The following is an 18,764-nucleotide window of genomic DNA, read 5'->3' as shown; positions in this document are numbered from 1 at the left end:
CTTTCCATTATCTTAGCAACATGGGATATTAGAGTAATTCCCCTTTAGTTCTTCAAAACTTTCTTATCTTCTTCCTTGAAAATTGGGATGATTATTCCTTTTTGCCAATCCTCAGGGACCTCCTTATTCTCCCAGACATTCCTGAGAACCTGATATGTCCACTGCAGGCCTACAGCTCCAGCTGCCTTTATCATCTCCACAGAAATTTCATCTTTCTTACTGCCATTTCAATTTCATTCATTGTAATTTCTTTATCCATTTCTTCACCAACTAATTGCCTTTCCTGGTCATCCATTGAATGACTGTCATCAGTTCTTATGTTCAGAAGCTTCTGAAAATATTCTCTCCATCTATTTCTTATTTCTTCTGGCTTTGTTAATATTATGCCACCTTCATCCTTCACAAATCTGGCGTTTACTTGATCTCTCTTTTTGTTTCTTAAGATACCATACAGTAATTTCTTGCTGCCCTGCATATCATCTCTCAATTTCTGTGTGAATAAGGCCCAGCTTTTCCTCTTTTCTTCCTCCACTACTTTCTTCTTAATGAATCCAATTTGTGTGGTTGAAAGTGTGTGGTTTTCTAAACATTGATAAAATATTATTCTTTTAACAATTCTTTAATATTTTTCAACTTTACTCTTTTGTGTGTTTTCTTTATATATGTACTTAAAGAATATTATTACCATAATAATACCATCCATTGAATAAAAAATTTGAAATCTTGTCCATTTCATTGTGACTATAAAACATGGCTATACTGCACATTAAACAAACCACATGCAGTGTGCTTAAGTAAGCTTTTATAAGATCCACATGGGCCATGACAGATCAGAAAATATTGTGCTATTCATATTTTTTCCGAACAATATATTTGTTCTGTAGTTTGGAAAATAAGATGAATGGAATGTTTAATTAATATATGTCATTGAATATTGTCTGTTCTGACAGGTGTTTTCATGGGGTGAAGGAGATGATGGAAAGTTAGGTCATGGTAATCGCATTACAATTGAGAAACCTCGATTAATCAAGAAATTGAAGGCTAAGCGGATTCGTGATATTGCCTGTGGCAGCTCTCATAGTGCAGCCATCACTTCCAATGGTGAATTGTATACTTGGGGTCTTGGAGAGTATGGACGTTTAGGCCATGGTGATAATGTGACTCAACTTAAACCAAAGCTGGTAAATTTGTTTTAAATTCAGTTTACAGTCTGTAGTCTGAAATCTAGAGTAGTCAAAGGAAGTTGTACCTCTTAAGTGTTAGCTCCTTTATACTATTGTTTGTCAACAGGAAGAAATGAGTGATTATGTTTCATTATTGTGTTCTACTGGAGTTTTTAGTTACCTTCCTTTTAAGACTTCAAAGCAGTTAAGTTATAATATCAGTTTTTCCATTTTACAACACTAGTAATATTTTTCTATGTTAACCCCAGGCTTAACTAAAGGAGCATTTTATTTTCTAAACAAAGAACAATGTCAGATATAACTGTCTAATTTGTACCTTTTATGAATCTAAATGCCATATTACAATCATGACTTCAGGAGACTTCCTGTAGAAAGATATTATTTTAGTGCATAATATTTTAAAAATTCACTTGTATGTGTTATGATGTTCAGCTGTATAGAAGGTGTAAATAAGGGAGATCAAGATTATAATGGATAGGCATAAGATGAAATAGATTTACTTCATCACAAAAGTATGTTCATATTTAAGGCTGTCATATCTAATAGCATTGTTCTCTTGATATTGCAGGTGAAGGCACTCCTGGGCAATCGGATTGTACAAGTGGCGTGTGGTAGTCGTGATGCTCAAACCCTGGCCCTATCAGATGAAGGTCTTGTATTTTCTTGGGGAGATGGGGACTTCGGTAAACTTGGCCGAGGTGGAAGTGAAGGATGTAACGTTCCACGCAACATTGAGCGCCTCAATAACATGGGTGTTGTACAGATTGAGTGTGGGGCACAGTTCTCTTTAGCACTCACAAAGTATGGCCAGGTTAGTATTCTGTCTAGTTGTACGTTGTTTTTAAACATTCGTCAAATCTTTGAATGCAGACATCTTTTGAGATAGTTTGTAACATGCTTATGAAACTTAAAGACTGTGTAGACTTCGAACTGGGCCGATGACCTTGGATGTTAGCCCCCTTTAAACAACAATCATCATCATCATCATCATTTGAACTTGGTGTAACTCATTAAACCATTCACGTCGTATTTAAAAGGCCACTGATTTTATTCAGAAACATGATTTAAATCTCCTGACCTGGCAGCTTACTCTGTACTATGGTGCACATCAAAACAAAACTTATCACAGATTAGAAATATTTATGATCCTTAATTTATCATCTGTTTGTCAGAAATGACTCTTCAGAATAAGGATTTAGTACGATAAACTTCAGAATACCCTGGGATATAACAAGGTACGCATCTTTGCTCCAGTGCAACAGAATGCAAGGCGTTCAAACCTGTTGGGATTAGAATGCAGAGAAAAAAATAAGACTTTGCCTGTTTCATGTCAGCATAGTATTTTTTTCTCTCTGTTGGGCAGCTGTTTCATAGAATAACAGTTTGCTTCTTGCACAGTTACTGAAAAGAGAGGGGTCCATATGATCTTAAAATATTCCTGATGTTTTAGATGCACTATAGTTTCTAGTGAATGAAGAATGAATGAACAATGGACATTTTCCGCTGCCACCCATATCCAATCACCTTCGTCCTCACTAAATCAATGCCTTGATGATGATCACGGCCACTAGGCAGGCTTTGAATTTAAAATGTTTAAAAAAATTATTAGCAAGGGAAATAGGCTGGCTACTTCTCATAAAATATCTTGTTTTACTTGTTTTATTATACTTCATTCCTATGTATCCTGCTTCTCATGCCTTGGCCCTTTGGAGATGCCTCATTTGTTGTCTTGTATACTTGCTTTTAAGTTTTATGGTGTTTAGTTTTTGTTATATTATGTAATACTTATGGATGACCTCTGTTATCAGGTGTGGACATGGGGTAAAGGTGACTACTTCCGTTTGGGTCATGGCTCAGATCAGCATGTGCGCAAACCAACGCTCGTGGAAGGTCTCCGTGGCAAGAAGATTGTTCATGTTGCTGTGGGAGCCTTGCATTGTTTGGCTGTGACTGATACTGGGCAGGTTGGTATAGTCATGGCCGGTCTGTTGTAAAATGTGATATTACAAGTACTGAAGTCCTTCTGCATTGGCTACTTGATATTATGTATAGACCATGCAAGTTGGTAATGCAGTACAGATCATGCAACTATAAACTTGCATTTAGAGGATGGTGAGTCAGAACATACTGTCACAAAACCTGCAAATGTTTTTCCATGGTTTCTCCTTTCACACCAGAGAAATGCTGGGGCTGTATTTTACTTAAGAATCACAGCTATTAAAAGAATGTGTATGTATGCAACTTGCATGCAGACGGTGGTTCCACATAGTTCCAAGTGAATTGAGGGACCCAGTAAGAGAGGGAATTCTCACATGAATGTGAAAATGAGAAGAATTTTATTTCTAATCCATGTATGTAATTAATTTTTTTGCATAATAGAAGGAACATTTTTCTTTGAGCTTCAAAGCAACGTACTTCTGCTTATCAGAAAACATAAATTTTAAGTTCTTATAATCATGGGAATAGAACCAGCTTTTGGGTTGTTAGGCCGTGTACATTATGCATAGTTTCGTCCAGACATGCCATTTGGACTCATCAGGTGGAATGGCATGCCCCTCCAGGACTCTGCTTAGCAGTGGCAGACCAAACTGTGTGGCCCCGCCGTATTAGCAAATCAAGTTTGCTAACCTGCTAAAGGAGAAATGAATTCTCCGTTTAAAAAATGCTCCCCCATTGGAGATACAATATCAAAAAAGGCTTTCACGGCCGCAGATTTTATAATCACGGGAATAGAACCAGCTTTTGGGTGGTTAGGCCGTCTGGACGAAACTCTGCATAATGTACACGGCCTAACCACCCAAAAGCTGGTTCTATTCCCGTGATTATAAGATCTGGGGCCGTGAAAGCCTTTTTTGATAAATTTTAAGTTGTTGAAAATGGTCTTAAAGGACATTAAATGTTTACATGATGATGATATTATTACTGGCACTGTACGACTGTTAAGTCATATAAGGTTAATGTTTACAAAAACCAGCAGAAACTTTCTGTAAGAGTCTCCTTCAGTGATTTTGATATTGTCAACTCCCTCTGTGGATCAGTGGTAGAGTGTAGGCTTCCAGATCTCTAGATCATGCTTTCAGACCCAGCAGAGGTGGTCAGAATTTAGAACGGCCGTAAAAAGGCCATTCAACACTCCATGTCTCGTATGATGTTGGCATGTGAAAGATCTCTGGTGACACATTTGATGTTTACTCTACAAAATTAATTAAAACTCAGCCCTAGAATGCCCAACAGAGTTCCAGTTCACTCTTCTATCTGGTACAGGAAAACAGAACATTGATATTGATGCATAGTCAAAGTGACATCAAATTAAAATGCTTGGAGAGATTAGCTGAGGCATACATTATTATTATTATTATTATTATTATTATTATTATTATTATTATTATTATTATTATTATTATTATCATCATCATTGAGCCGCCACCAAGTAGCGCCACCTACACACTACGGTTTCTTTTTCCATTCTGACATGCCACGATTGTAATCTCCATGTCTACGAGGGTCGAGTTATAAGTCAATGCAACTATTCTTTTTTCTTGTGAACAGGAGACAACACAGAAAATCTAAGATATGCATTTGGAAATATAGGGCATGTACTTATGCATAGTGCCTGAAGACAAATTCTGATTTCAGGAGATTCTCGTAAGAAAATGACAGAACACAGGCCATTGGTAAACATTGTTTTATTATGATATAGACAGCAAATACACAAGACTACGTACAAAGGACAGGTCTCCACTGGTTACAGACCTAAATAATCACCCAAGTCTTCCACTCTGCATTGCCAGCGGTGGGGCAGGCGCTGAATACCATTGGCTGAATGTGTATCGCTAACGTGTGACACCTTTCTCCAAAACGATGTCCTCTTTGTTAGCAAACCGTTGTCCATGTAATGGCTTTTTGACTTTGGGGATTAGATCATAGTCTCATGGGCTCAGATCAGGCGAATAAGGCAGGTGTGGAAGAACCTCCCATCCCCACCATTGTAAGTGACACTGAACGATGGTTACTGTGTGAGCTACCACGTTATCGTGTAGGATTATAGCGTTGTCCAAAAGATCCAGACGTTTGATTCGCACTGCACGGCGCAATTGGTACAACAAAAAGGAATTGTAATAAACTGCATTGACAGTGTGCCCCTCACGCACTGGATGACACACAAGAACACCTTGAACATCGTATGCCAGGATTACCATAACCTTATTGGGCAACTGATTTTGTCGAACCTTATCTCTGTGGTGACCCCTGATGACTCCATTCACTTCACTGTCTCTTCAGTTCAGGTTCATAAGCACGTGCCCATATTTTACCGACTGCAATAAAATGATTCAACATGGCTTGTCCTTCTTGCTGAAACCTCTCCAGATTGATGCGACATTTTATGCATCTGTAGGTCCTTGCGTAAAATGCGCCGTATTGTTGCCGCTGGTATTGCTGTATTTTCTTGCAATTCCGCTTCACCGAGCTCGATAGCTGCAGTCGCATAAGTGCGGCCAGTATTCGGGAGATAGTAGGTTCGAACCCCACTGTCGGCAGCCCTGAAGATGGTTTTCCGTGGTTTCCCATTTTCACACCAGGCAAATGCTGGGGCTGTACCTTAATTAAGGCCACGGCCGCTTCCTTCCCAGTCCTAGCTCTTTCCTGTCCCATCGTCGCCGTAAGACATATCTGTGTCGGTGCGACGTAAAGCCAATAGCAAAAAGAAAGAAAAAAAAGCAATTCCGCTAGAGTCCAGCGCCTGTCCTCTTGTAAACATTGATCGATCACCATTATCCGTACATCTTTGCCCATGGACACTGGACGGCCTGGGTGAGGCAAATCGGCAGTTGATACTCTACCCCATTTGAACATCTCCACCCATCTCGCCACTGTTCTATAGGGCATGGCATGCACACCTAATGCTTCCTGCAGCTCTACATGGCATTGGCGTGCATTTCTGCCACGGAGAACTGCTATTTTAATATACGATCGTTGTCATTTTGTGACTCTCTCACTCACCCACTGAACTTGGGGGCATGCTTAGAACCACACTGTTGTTTACATACACCAGCTAGCGGCATCATACGCAAGGACATACTGTATGTTTCCAAATGCATAACTTAGATTTTCCGTGGTGTCTCCTGTTCGCGACAAAAAAAATATATAGTTGCCATGACTTATAACTGGACCTACAGAATATAAACCGTACTGACCTTATTACTTTCCGGAAACAGGTTGCGGATCCAGGATGCACATTTGGAAAGTGATTAAAAGCGCAGTGATAAAATGCACAACTTTGACACATGGAAAATTCACGTGAAGGCTGTGTTAGTAAAAAATCGTACGTGGGTTCATGTAGCTGGGATAAAGGTTAAGCCTGAACCAGTCAGCGAGAACGCGGCTGCTATTACAGAATGGGAAGAACGTGACAGTGAAACAATGTCAGATATCATCTTGGCGATTCAACCCTCGAAATTGAAACAGGTAAAAGATTGTGTCACTTCACGTGAACTGTGACCAAAACTAGAGTCGATTCACCAATTGAAGGGGCCAGCGCAGAAAGCAACATTATTAAAGTAGATCGTGCTTCAAAAGAATGAGTAAAGATGGGGATGTATGCAACCATTTGCGGAGATTTTTCGACGCCGTGGACAAGCTCAGCAATGGTATGAACGTGGTAGTCAACGATGATTTGTTATCCATATTACTTCTGTATAGTTTGCCAGTCAGTTTTGAATACTTTTGGTGCGTGATAGAATCTCGCGACAAACTTCCAAAGCTCGAGATATTATGCATAAAAATTGTCGAAGAAAGTGACGCGAAGAGCAGTGACCAAATCAACATTATGCAAAACTGTATGACTGTTGAACGAAAATACAAGAACAAGAATTATAGAAAGCCCACAAGATAATCGATAAAGGCAAAAAAGGGGGATCCACATCTCTTTGTTGCTATCGTTGTGAAAGGATAGGTCATCAGGCGGAGGAGTGCAAATCGAATAAAAATTATCATGACAATGTTCACAAGGCCGAAAGAAGTACCTCGCTATATATTATATCAGTACTAAACATATGCAAGTACATGACGGACCGCGACGCAGATAAAATGTGGTGCCTCGACAGCGGCTGTACATCCCACATGTGCAGAAATCTGGACTATTTTTCACTATTAGAATCCGATGTTTCTGACAGGTTAAAATTAGCGAACAGTTCTATGACGAAAATAAGTGCAAAAGTTGTTGTTACAATGTCACTGAGCGTTGATGGTCGTGATAAAAGTTTCAACCTATGCAATACATTATACGTACCTGATCTGCGTACTAATCTACTCTCAGTTGGGAAGATAGTAGACAGGGGTCACCGCGTAGTGTTTGACAAAACATCCGTTCAAGGTACAGACTCAAATGATAGTACCTTATTCGTTGCACATAAAAAAGATGGACTTTATTACGTTAATGGGTCGTACACCGAAGAACAGGGGAAAATTGCCCCAACTGAAGATATGCGAAAAGGGTCTATTAGTGCCTGGCACATTCAATTGGGACATCTAAACATAATGGATCTACGTGAGGCAGTGAAGAATAAAAGGGTAGAGGGAATCAATGTCATCGACACTGAAGAGGATTTTGAATGTGAGATCTGTCTCTAAGAAGAGATGACACGTACCCCTTTTCCAAAGAAGTCGGACAGGAGAATGGAACCAGAGGGAATTGATTAATTTCAATATTTGTGGCCCTATGAGGGTTTCCTCGAATGGAAAGTGCATTCCTTCGTTCTCATTCATCGACGTTGTGACTGGATGGTGCGAAGTGAAGTTTCTTCATCAGAAAAGTGAAGTCGTTAATGAGTTTCAGGATTTCAGAAAACGTCTAGAAATACAGAAAAACGCGATGATAAAGATTTTACAATCTGATAATGGTACGGAGTACGTGAATTTCCCAAATCAGCACACAAATGTAGAGCACTTTGATTAAGATCATCCCAGCATAGAGTCAGAGCAGGTTGATCCTCTCATCAATGTAAACATAACTCCTAGACACACAGAACATACAGAAAGCATTAAAGATTTGGATAGTTCGGATGAAGAATTTCTTGGTTTTGAAGATGAACCAGAACCAGAAATGTGACGATCTCAACATGCTCCAGGGAGACCGAAAGCAATTCCTTTGGGAATACGAGGCAGACCTTGAAAGCTTTACCAGTAACATGGAGGACAAATTTATTCAGTATGTCTGGCTGAGGTTCCAATTTAGATCATTAGCTAGAACAGGTCGATAATTTCAAGTATTTAGGTTGTGTGTTCTCCCAGGATGGTAATATAGTAAGAGAGATTGAATCAAGGTGTAGTAAAGCTAATGCAGTGAGCTCGCAGTTGCAATCAGCAGTATTCTGTAGGAAGGAAGTCAGCTCCCAGACGAAACTATCTTTACATCGGTCTGTTTTCAGACCAACTTTGCTTTACGGGAGCGAAAGCTGGGTGGACTCAGGATATCTTATTCATAAGTTAGAAGTAACAGACATGAAAGTAGCAAGAATGATTGCTGGTACAAACAGGTGGGAACAATGGCAGGAGGGTACTCGGAATGAGGAGATAAAGGCTAATTTAAGAATGAACTCGATGGATGAAGCTGTACGCATAAACCGGCTTCGGTGGTGGGGTCATGTGAGGCGAATGGAGGATGATAGGTTACCTAGGAGAATAATGGACTCTGTTATGGAGGGTAAGAGAAGTAGAGGGAGGCCAAGACGACGATGGTTAGACTCGGTTTCTAACGATTTAAAGATAAGAGGTATAGAACTAAATGAGGCCACAACACTAGTTGCAAATCGAGGATTGTGGCGACGTTTAGTAAATTCTCAGAGGCTTGCAGACTGAACGCTGAAAGGCATAACAGTCTGTAATGATAATGTAATGTATGTATGTATGTATGTAATGATGATAATAATAATAATTGTATGGCCTCAGCTGCCGTGTGCAGACATTTCAATTTGATGCCATCTGGCTGTCTGCTCATCAATTTCGATGTTCCGTTTTACTCTAGGCCCACTAGATGGCAGACCGAGTAAACCAAACCTCTCTTGGGCGTCTATGGCTTAGATTTAATGAATTTTGTCGGGTAAACACCAAATGTGTCACCAGAGATCTTTTACATGTCGACATCGTACGACATGGAGTGTCAAATGGACTTTTTTCCGCCCTTCAAAAATCCGACTACCTCTGCCAGGTTTGAACCCGCTATCTTGGGATCCGGAGGCCAACATTCTACCACTGATCCACAGAGGCAGCTAATTCAGATCGTTTTCAGGTCCAGAGAAAAATGAGTGGATGCTGGTGATGGCAGATGAATTTGTCTCTTTTCTAAGAAACAATACTACCCAGAAAATAGGACGACAATTGGAAGTCATATAGTCCTTAGGAATAAGTATTGAGCAAATGGTGAGATCACAAGAAGAAGGAAGGCTAAAATCGTGACCAGGGGTTTTTCCCAGAGGCCAGGTATAGATTATACTGAAACGTTGGCACCAGTAGCACGACTGTGCTAAATACGAATGGCTATTGCGCTCACTGCTCATCATAGAATGTACCGTATTTACCCGAATAATCCCCGCCGTCGAATAATGTCCGCACCCTCATTTTAGGAAGGCTGATTTTAAAAAAAAAAAAATTAAATAAAATTCCTTCTATCGAAATAGTAACGTAGGCACAAACAAATATTTTGTATCACTCCGTGAGGTCCACGTGGTCTTTACGCAAATATCACTGCTATGAAATATATTTTCCATGAAAATGAGCAAGTAGGCATACTTACGTGACAGGTATTTCATTAATCTGAACTTGCAATAGGCTCGATTTCCTGTAGATGGGAAGATTTGTTGTCTCTTGCATCACTAGAATCCTCTCCTAAATTACTTAAATTCGTTATACACTCCACATCTAATGCCCGTAGGCGGCTGAAATATCTAATTGAAAGATAAAATCACAGCGACGAGTAATATGATCAAGATTATGCAATTAATAAACATCCTAGATCGATAAAAGAACGTGCGACATATTTGCAGGACTACGACGACTCTGATTTTCAGACACATTTTAGGTTATCTAAAGCTTCCGAACATAACCTGGAATTCCCAACACATAGGTAGGCTTAAAATGAATTCTCGATTATAGCTAATATCTTGTACACGACTAGGAGACTTCTAATGAAGAATTAAGGAACACTGCCTTATTTTTTTTTAGATACAATGTGTAGGCTATAATTGGTTTTCTTATTCCCTTTGTTAATGTTTTCTGCCACCAAGTTCAATAACAATTCACTCTCTTGGAAAGTCATATTAGGCGGCTTTCTTCCTTTCTGCTCAATAGCGTACATAATTTATGCAAATTATTTGCAAACCCCGAATGGAATCAACAACTTGTTTACAATTCGATAGTGGCAGCAGCACGTAGTCATTCATTTTCCATACGTCAGTATGAAAAATTTGCGGTTCAAACTCAGATTGAAACAAAAACCTACTTTTGGTAAACTGAGATAATAAATTCTCTGGTGAATACGGAAGTGAACTTTATCCGAGATAATGACATATCCGAGTTTTGGAAATCTAAGATAACAGCAAAAGTTACCGACGTTGGTGAATACGGGCCTAGAACACTTCTCACACGTGATCTCTTTTTACTGGACAGTAACACGTCCGGTGGTGGATAACTCTTTTCGTGCAATGTAAACACTTGAAATAGACACACCGGCGAAATCTGATGTTAGTTTTGCGATACAGTAAAACCTCGTTAAAAATTAAATAATTGAAAAAGAGGTTCAACCTATTCAATACATAAGAGAAAGAAATGTAGTGATTACATTCTTATTGAATAGTAATTAGAAATGGGACCGGTTTCGACCCTAGTCCAGGTCATCGTCAGCCGTTCAAAACATAAAAAACATGAAAAACAATGCATATGAAAAAGATTAAGTGAACTCTGGATCGGTATAAGATGAAATATAAATTGATGATGGGGGTAGAAATTGTGAGTCACTTAAAAGAAAAACAGTACGTAATATTATGAATGGTAGTACGGCACACGCAATGATAGGTAAAGTCTCACAATGTTTATGAATAGTGGAGAACGGTCAAATGGGTCAGTTTTTACACTCTGTCAGGTACAAAGTCACAACACTATCGAACAACATATGAAGATCCATAAATATGTTGAAGTCGCAGACGAATAGATTTATAGAAGCAAACTGCCAGCTCCCGGTGATCAGCGCAGTACTTTCAAGGTCATGCGCTGTGGTCTCGAACGCCAAAGTAGAATGGAGAATATCCTGAAGATCCAGTATTTGCCTCGGTTGCGGGAAGTTAAGTACGTATATATAGAAATATACAACGCAATTCAGTATAATTAAATGAGTAATTGTGCTCCTGCTGAGTTCTTGGAAAACAGTTGACTATTCATAAAAATTGTGAGACTTTACCTATCATTGCATGTGCCGTACTACCATTCATAATATTACGTACTGTTTTTCTTTTAAGTGACTCACAATTTCTACCCCCATCATCAATTTATATTTTATCTTATACCGATCCAGAGTTCACTTAATCTTTTTCTTTTTCATATGCATTGTTTTTCATGTTTTTTATGTTTTGAACGGCTGACGATGACCTGGACTAGGGTCGAAACCGGTCCCATTTCTAATTACTATTAAATAAGAATGTAATCACTACATTTCTTTTTCTTATGTATTGAATAGGTTGAACCTCTTTTTCAATTATTTAATTTTTAACGTTAATACTTTCAATACGGAACAATGAAATTTTTATCTTTAAACAGTAAAACCTCGTTAATTCAAAGTCTTTGTGATACAGAAATTGGACTTTAAATTACGTGATTTCGAATTAACAGCCATCTTGTAATTCAGAAATGCCAACCCTCTCAAGTTTTCATGGATTCTGCTTTTCTGTGTACTGCCAGCTACATGATATTGTGGCGTTCCTTAAAACGCTCAGTACAAAAGAATTACCATTTCACTCTATTTTCAACTATGAAACACACTATAGACACACCAAAGTGAGTGAAAGTGCGGAAAGCTACCCCTGCACGTTGCGGAAGATGTGTTCTATCATGACGCGGAGAAATTTTGAATTTAAATTACTCTGTAAAATATGGTACTATTTGAAAAAAATGTGAAGTCAGTTTATAATTAAAAGTCTCAATTGTTTTCCGTTTAAATATGACATACGGAGACAGTTTTCTTCCATCTATGGTTGCACAAAGCATAACTGTACACTCAACATCGAAAAGTAGGTGAGCCAGGAGCGTGTTGGCAACCTTGACGCAAATAAAACCCACACCCCAATTTTGTGCCTCAAATATTTTTTTTTTAAATTTGCGGGAATTATTCGCGTAAATACGGTATGTCCAGCAATTTGATGTAGCAACTGCATACTTAAATGAAATTGTTGGAGAGGAAATCTTCATGGAGGTACAACTACACCAGGGAAATACTCAAATTCACGTCCAGGAAAGCAATGCAACATCCGAAATCATAGCTGAAGCCAAGAAGATGCTGAAGAAGGATTGTGTGCCATATTAGAAAGGCTCTGTATGGCTTGAAGCAGGCCGGCCGCTGTTGGCACCAATGCTTGACTGAGCAACTACTAAAGCTTGGTCTCAAACCAACGTCTGGCGATTTGAGCGTCTATGTGAAGGGTTCAGATGCTGATGCTCTCCTAATCATAGTTTATGTTGATGCATTTTAGTTTTGTCACGGAACTCGAGAGAAATTGACAAGATCTACGAAAGTCATTTGAGGTCAAAGACCTAGAGACATTAGTACTGTCTCGGGATTGAGTTTTCTCGAGATGAATCCGGTGTCACGTTGAAACAGAAGGGTTACGTTATGGGCATCTAAGATTGCTATTGAATGTCTGATTGCAAGCCCATGGCCACACCTATTGAAGCTGGAGTTAAACTGTCAAGATCAAGTACTTGGTCCAAGGAGGATGGTTAGAGGCCCCTCTACAGAGAGCTCATAGGTGCTCTTATGTACCTATCAACTGCAACGCGTCCAGACATATCTCATGCAGTGAGTGTCTTAAGCCAATACAATGATTCTTTTGGCAAAGAACACTGGCAAGTGGCAAAGAGGGTACTAAGGTACGTGAAGGGTTCTTCTGACGTGGGAATCACCTTTGGAAATGATACCAGTAATTTAACTGGGTATGTAGATGCTGATTGGGCTGCATGCATCAGCGATCACAGATCATACACTGGCTTCGCCTTTACAATGTATGGCAGAATCGTATCTTGAGAATCCAGGAAACAACAGACAGTGGCATTGTCCTCAATGGAGGCTGAATATATGGCCTTGAGTGAGGCAGTGCACTTACTACGGCTAGCAAGGGAGATAGGCATTAGCAGCGTCTCGACTGTATAGCTATATAACAAAAACATTGGAGCTTAGAAGCTTGCTGGATTCACTCTCGGACTAAGCACATTGATGTGCGACATCATTTTGTACGAGGTTCTTTCATCTGGGGACATCCATCTTGAATACTTGTCAACTGAGAAGATGCCTGCAGAAATATTAACCAAGGAACTACCAAAGGATAAGCACTGGAAGTCTTAGAATGTCTGAGTGTCAGAAGACTGAAACGTTGAGGCTGTTTCAGCCTTCAAGAGGGGGTGTTGAGAATATTCATATATATATTCATATGACTCTGGCTGAGCCACCATCCAGTAGCGCCACCTACACACTATGGTTTCTTTTTCCATTCTAACGTGTCACGATTGTAATCTCCACGTCTATTGTTTTACTGTATCCATCTCTGATTTACGTGTGTAATAAATAGTGTCGTTCTAATATAAACCGTGCTGACCTTATTACTTTCCGAAACATCGTGTCTTTTCAACATTATTGTTGTTGTTGTTGTCGTTGTTGTTGTTGTTGTAGTAGTAGTAGTAGTAGTAGTAGTAGTAGTAGTAGTAGTAGTAGTAGTAGTAGTAGTAGTAGTAGTAGTAAACAGTATTGTTCCTATAAACATAATTAATTTGAAAAACACTCTGACAGTTACACACAAGGAAGATGTTTTGAAATAAACATAAACAATTTTATTCATCCTGTATGAAATTGTAGTTTAGGGGAAGGAGCCTAAAATTTAATTTTTAAATACCTATGTAATTGGTGCTATGGAAAAGTAGTGCATAACAAAAGTTATACAGAATACAATTATTGACCATTTATGTTTTATTCAATTTTACCGTACCGACTATGATAAGAGTGGTATTTCAGAGTCGGAAGAAAACTAAATGTGACGGCCTACAATATTGAACTCTCTGCTTTATGATTTCTGAGATTCTCTAAACAATACCACCCGAATGCGATGCTAAGATGGTCCCTTATGCAAGTTCACCGCCGTTTGTTTTTCTAGTACAGTACTTCCAAGGTCTTGATTTCTTAAACAAAACTTAATTCATCTCCAATCAGTCTATATGGATTTGAATTAGTTAAATGAAAATCATCTTGACCTAACTTCAACTTCTTCTCATATGTTCTAGTTTTCTTATTTAAAGCATTAAAAAAACAGAATTCATAATATTGAGAAAAATAACTCGATTAACATGGTCTGAATGTTTTGAAATCTCACAATAATACAAAAATGAAGTTTTCAGGTCAACTAAGAATGATTCGTGGAAATTTTCATTCATCTCCGATGTTCATGATTATATTTTACTTGTTTAAACATACGCAGAATAAGATTAGTTTCACATTTTGTAGCTTTCAATGGCTACCTGCCAAAATAATTTTTAAAAATTTTATATCATGAAGAATCATATTCAACATAATTTCCCAAGAAATAGGTAGGATTGTGCTAAATAGTTTCAATAACATTGTTTACAGGTTGCATCTATGTCATATCACTTCATAAGAATCAATCATATGATTGTAACTCGACGAGGAATACCATGGATAAACTTCCTAACTCTTTAACAGTGATAGGCTAACATAACGAAGACTCTTAAGATCGTATTTCCAATCAATGATTTGCTATTTCAGTTCAAATTAGTTTTAAAAACCTTGAATATTACATGAAATTTCCTTAGAAGTAGATCCATTATTATTAGGGGAGGAAGTTTCAAAATAAAAATAAATTGCATTTACCTGTTGTTACATTTCATTTACTTCATTACAAAACTCATGGTGTACCATACTGTTGTTGTCACAACATGTCTGGTTGTGAAACTTTACCGACATGACTTAAAAAAGCTTGAGCATTTACACCAGCAAAAATTCGATCCATCCTGAGGATCAAAAGGGAAGACCATGTCACCAACATTGCTGTTCTTGAGAAAACGCATGTCAGGAGCATAGAAATGTCCATCATTTTTCATCAGCTTAGATGGATTGGCCATGTCCGTCGGATGAGTGATACCAGATTTCCACGCCAAATCCTGTATGGTGAATTTTGTTCCGGCACCAGACCTCGTGGAGCCCTCATGATGTGCTACAAGGACCAGCTTAAGCACACTATGAAGATGACAGGTCTCAGTCCACAAACCTGGGATATGCTTGCTCAAGACCGTACAATTCGGCGCTGGACCATCCCTGCTGCTGTAAATCTGTGTGAAGGAGAATGATGCAAATGTGAAGAGGCCAGGATGGAAGCATGTAAACTCCATGCAACACAACCACGCCCACCTCCAACAATTCTGTGCAATCTGTTTGGACACTTATTCCATGCTAGAATTGGTTTGTTCAACCATCGTTAGTACATCCACAGACAGAAGCGAATTTATTGGAGGAAGTTAAATATTCTGAAACGAGTTAAAGCCGCCAATGATGACATTTCAGTCATCATTATCATGAAGGTCTCCATAATTGGTGCCATCGTCACTGTCTGAACTGCCTTCTGTGTCGTGAGACACTCTGTCGCCGCTGTTCTTGGTTTCCTGTACCCACACCAACACCTTTTTATTCAATTCAGAATACTTACCCATTTGTTGTCTGCAAAAAGATTTAACATTCTTTTTTGCAAGCATTAGTTTTTCTTGTTGTTTTTGCCAATATCTGATCATGTTTAGTTGAACAGCGAATCCACAGTTGGCATCCCACACACCATTCTTATCGGCAAACGTGAGAACATTTAGTTTAAAAGAAGCAGAATAACGTTCACTCTTACTGGTATTAACGTTACCACTCATGGTAGTACACAACTACCATATTTACGCGAATAATCCCAGTGTATTTTTAATTTTTAATGAGGCACGAAATTGGGGTGCAGGTTTTATAGGTAATACTATTAACTTTAAAAATATATGTAAATATCTGTAGGTTCGTTGGTTGTACTTACAAAGGCAGATTATCATAAGGAATAGTACCGTAACTTCTGCAGCAACTTCTCCGGTATTTCGTATAGATATCCGTTCAAACTATCACGAAGGTAATAATTTACTACATTAAAAAACACGATACGCCTGTAAACTTCCATTTAAAAAGAAGTTAAAGAGATTACACGGTAATAGTTAACAGTCGTATTGTTATTGATTATTGTCTCTCCTCATATTCAAATATTGCATTGTTGGCTACAGTCGTGAACAAAGGGTGTAGTGTAGTCGCTCCTCATATTCAAATATTGCATTGTTGGCTACAGTCGTGAACAAAGGGTGTAGTGTAGTCAAGTAAATATAAATAAAAATCAGCTGACCTTGTATTCCATTCATTTGTACTTCTGAGTAGGTAGTTAGTATCCGTAATTTATATTTCGCTCCCTCGATCTTTCAGTATTTATGAGCGGTTAGCTAATAATAATAAAGTTCATATATCCCAGTAATTGCAGTTCAAGTCCCTGGAGTAGTAGTAGTAGTAGTAGTAGTAGTAGTAGTAGTAGTTTTGATAGAAATATTTGAGAATTTATTGTAGACAACCTCGTATTTTTCAGCAGGCCTAATTAAGGACACTTTTTTTTTTTCTCCGTCCCATGGAGTAGGGAATATAATAGTAATCCACCAGCTGTAATAATCACATAACCACATTTCAGTAGAATTGTAGTGAAGATAAGGTATAATATATTAGATAGTATCTTGCCAGTTATATTCGTGTTTTTCTTCGTGTACGGCAAACCTTTTGATACTTAAGCATTTAACTAAACGCAGTGTAGTGTTGTGTAGATACATTGTAGTATAGATACAGTAAATTTAGATAGTGCCGTATCTTGCCTGCTATATTCGTGTGTTATCTTTCGTGTGTATCTATTAGACCGTAATACTAATAATAATTTGTCTAAGCATTTAGCTTCGTTGGTAATCTTTGAGTACAGTAGTTCTTGCAAATTTCATTTCTGTTGTGCTTAGTAGTGACATACGGTACGGTACCGGTATCGTAATTAGGATACGTCTGAAAGTAGTTTAAAAATTACTGTAGTGTACTGTACAGTAGTATACGAGTAATATCCTATTAGAATTGAGTGTGCTTATTTTATTATTGTAAAATATTTGTGTAGTACTGGTGTAGTAGAGGTATCCGTAGAAACTCTTACTAAAATACTGTTGTTGTAATTAGGATAGGCTTAATTGCAGTTTGGAATTGTGTAGTTCTTGTGTATTACTTTCGATATTCAGTAATTAACAGCAGTTTTTATCCTGTTAGGGGTTGTAGAATATTAAAAAAATAGAGCACGACTAAGTAGTATTGTAGTGTAGTCGTATATTAATTACCTTATTGTTGTGTACTATCCCAGACAATATATCCCTTCGTTCATTTATTTTTTGCAAATAAGTTATTTTATTTTTTAATTTAATTTTTTCCCCCTGTAAAGAATGGCTAAGGAGCGCGAGTGTACTTATTGTGGGTGTGGTGAGGCATTGAGGCGTATGAGGGAGGAGTTGGAAAGTTTGAGGGAGATAATTAGGATTCTCACAGAAGACAGGAAGGAAGATAGGACTCCCTCAAACAATGTACAGGTTACAGTAGGTGTACAAGAGGGAGGGGAAGGAAAGGGAGGAGTTGTAGAAGACAGGTGGTCTAATGTTCTAAGGGGAAGGAGATTGCAGGCTAAGGGCTCTATTCAGGATCAGAATTCGGGACAGGTGTCTGTGCGAAATCGGTACGAGTCACTCCAGGTAGAACAACAGAGGGAAGATGAGGGACAGGGAACTGTTGCTGAGATGCGTGGAAGTAGGAGGAAGGGAAAAGGTAGGAAAGGGAAATGTAGAGTAGAGGATAGGAAAAGACAGGTGGAACAGGGTCATGGGAAGGAGAAAAGGGAGGAGGAAGTAGCTTCTGCAGCTATCAGGAAAGATAGGGCTGACCAGAAGGGAAGGGGATCAGATGAGATGGGGAGGGTTGAGGCTCTGGTCATGGGGGATTCCATCGTTAGACACGTGGGGAAAGTGTGTGGAGGAAAAGGAACCAGGGTAGAATGTTATCCAGGAATTAGGTTGAGGCAGATGTTGAGGAAAGTAGAAGAGAGGGAGGAGGGGAAGGAGAAGGTGGTAGTGTTTCACGTTGGTACCAACAACGTAAGGCAAGCTGATATAAGTACCAACATAGTTGGAGATGTGTGGGATCTGGTAAATGCAGCACGGGTGAAGTTTAAGAAAACGGAG

At 38.7% G+C, this 18,764-nt stretch overlaps 1 protein-coding gene across 1 annotated transcript in view; it reads left to right on the top strand.

The window, feature by feature from the left end:
• Positions 1-18,764, top strand: part of HERC2 (E3 ubiquitin-protein ligase HERC2) — a 509,505-nt gene that overhangs the window by 392,043 nt on the left and 98,698 nt on the right. Inside the window, exons 51-53 of the mRNA XM_068226746.1 lie at positions 951-1,181; positions 1,753-1,995; positions 2,993-3,148. Of these exons, the coding sequence (XP_068082847.1) occupies positions 951-1,181; positions 1,753-1,995; positions 2,993-3,148 (630 nt within the window). The remainder of the gene's footprint in view (positions 1-950; positions 1,182-1,752; positions 1,996-2,992; positions 3,149-18,764) is intronic.

This window comes from Anabrus simplex, chromosome 3 (assembly GCF_040414725.1).
Source record: "Anabrus simplex isolate iqAnaSimp1 chromosome 3, ASM4041472v1, whole genome shotgun sequence".
Taxonomy (NCBI): Eukaryota; Metazoa; Arthropoda; class Insecta; order Orthoptera; family Tettigoniidae; genus Anabrus; species Anabrus simplex.
This window is presented reverse-complemented; position numbering and strand designations above follow the sequence as displayed.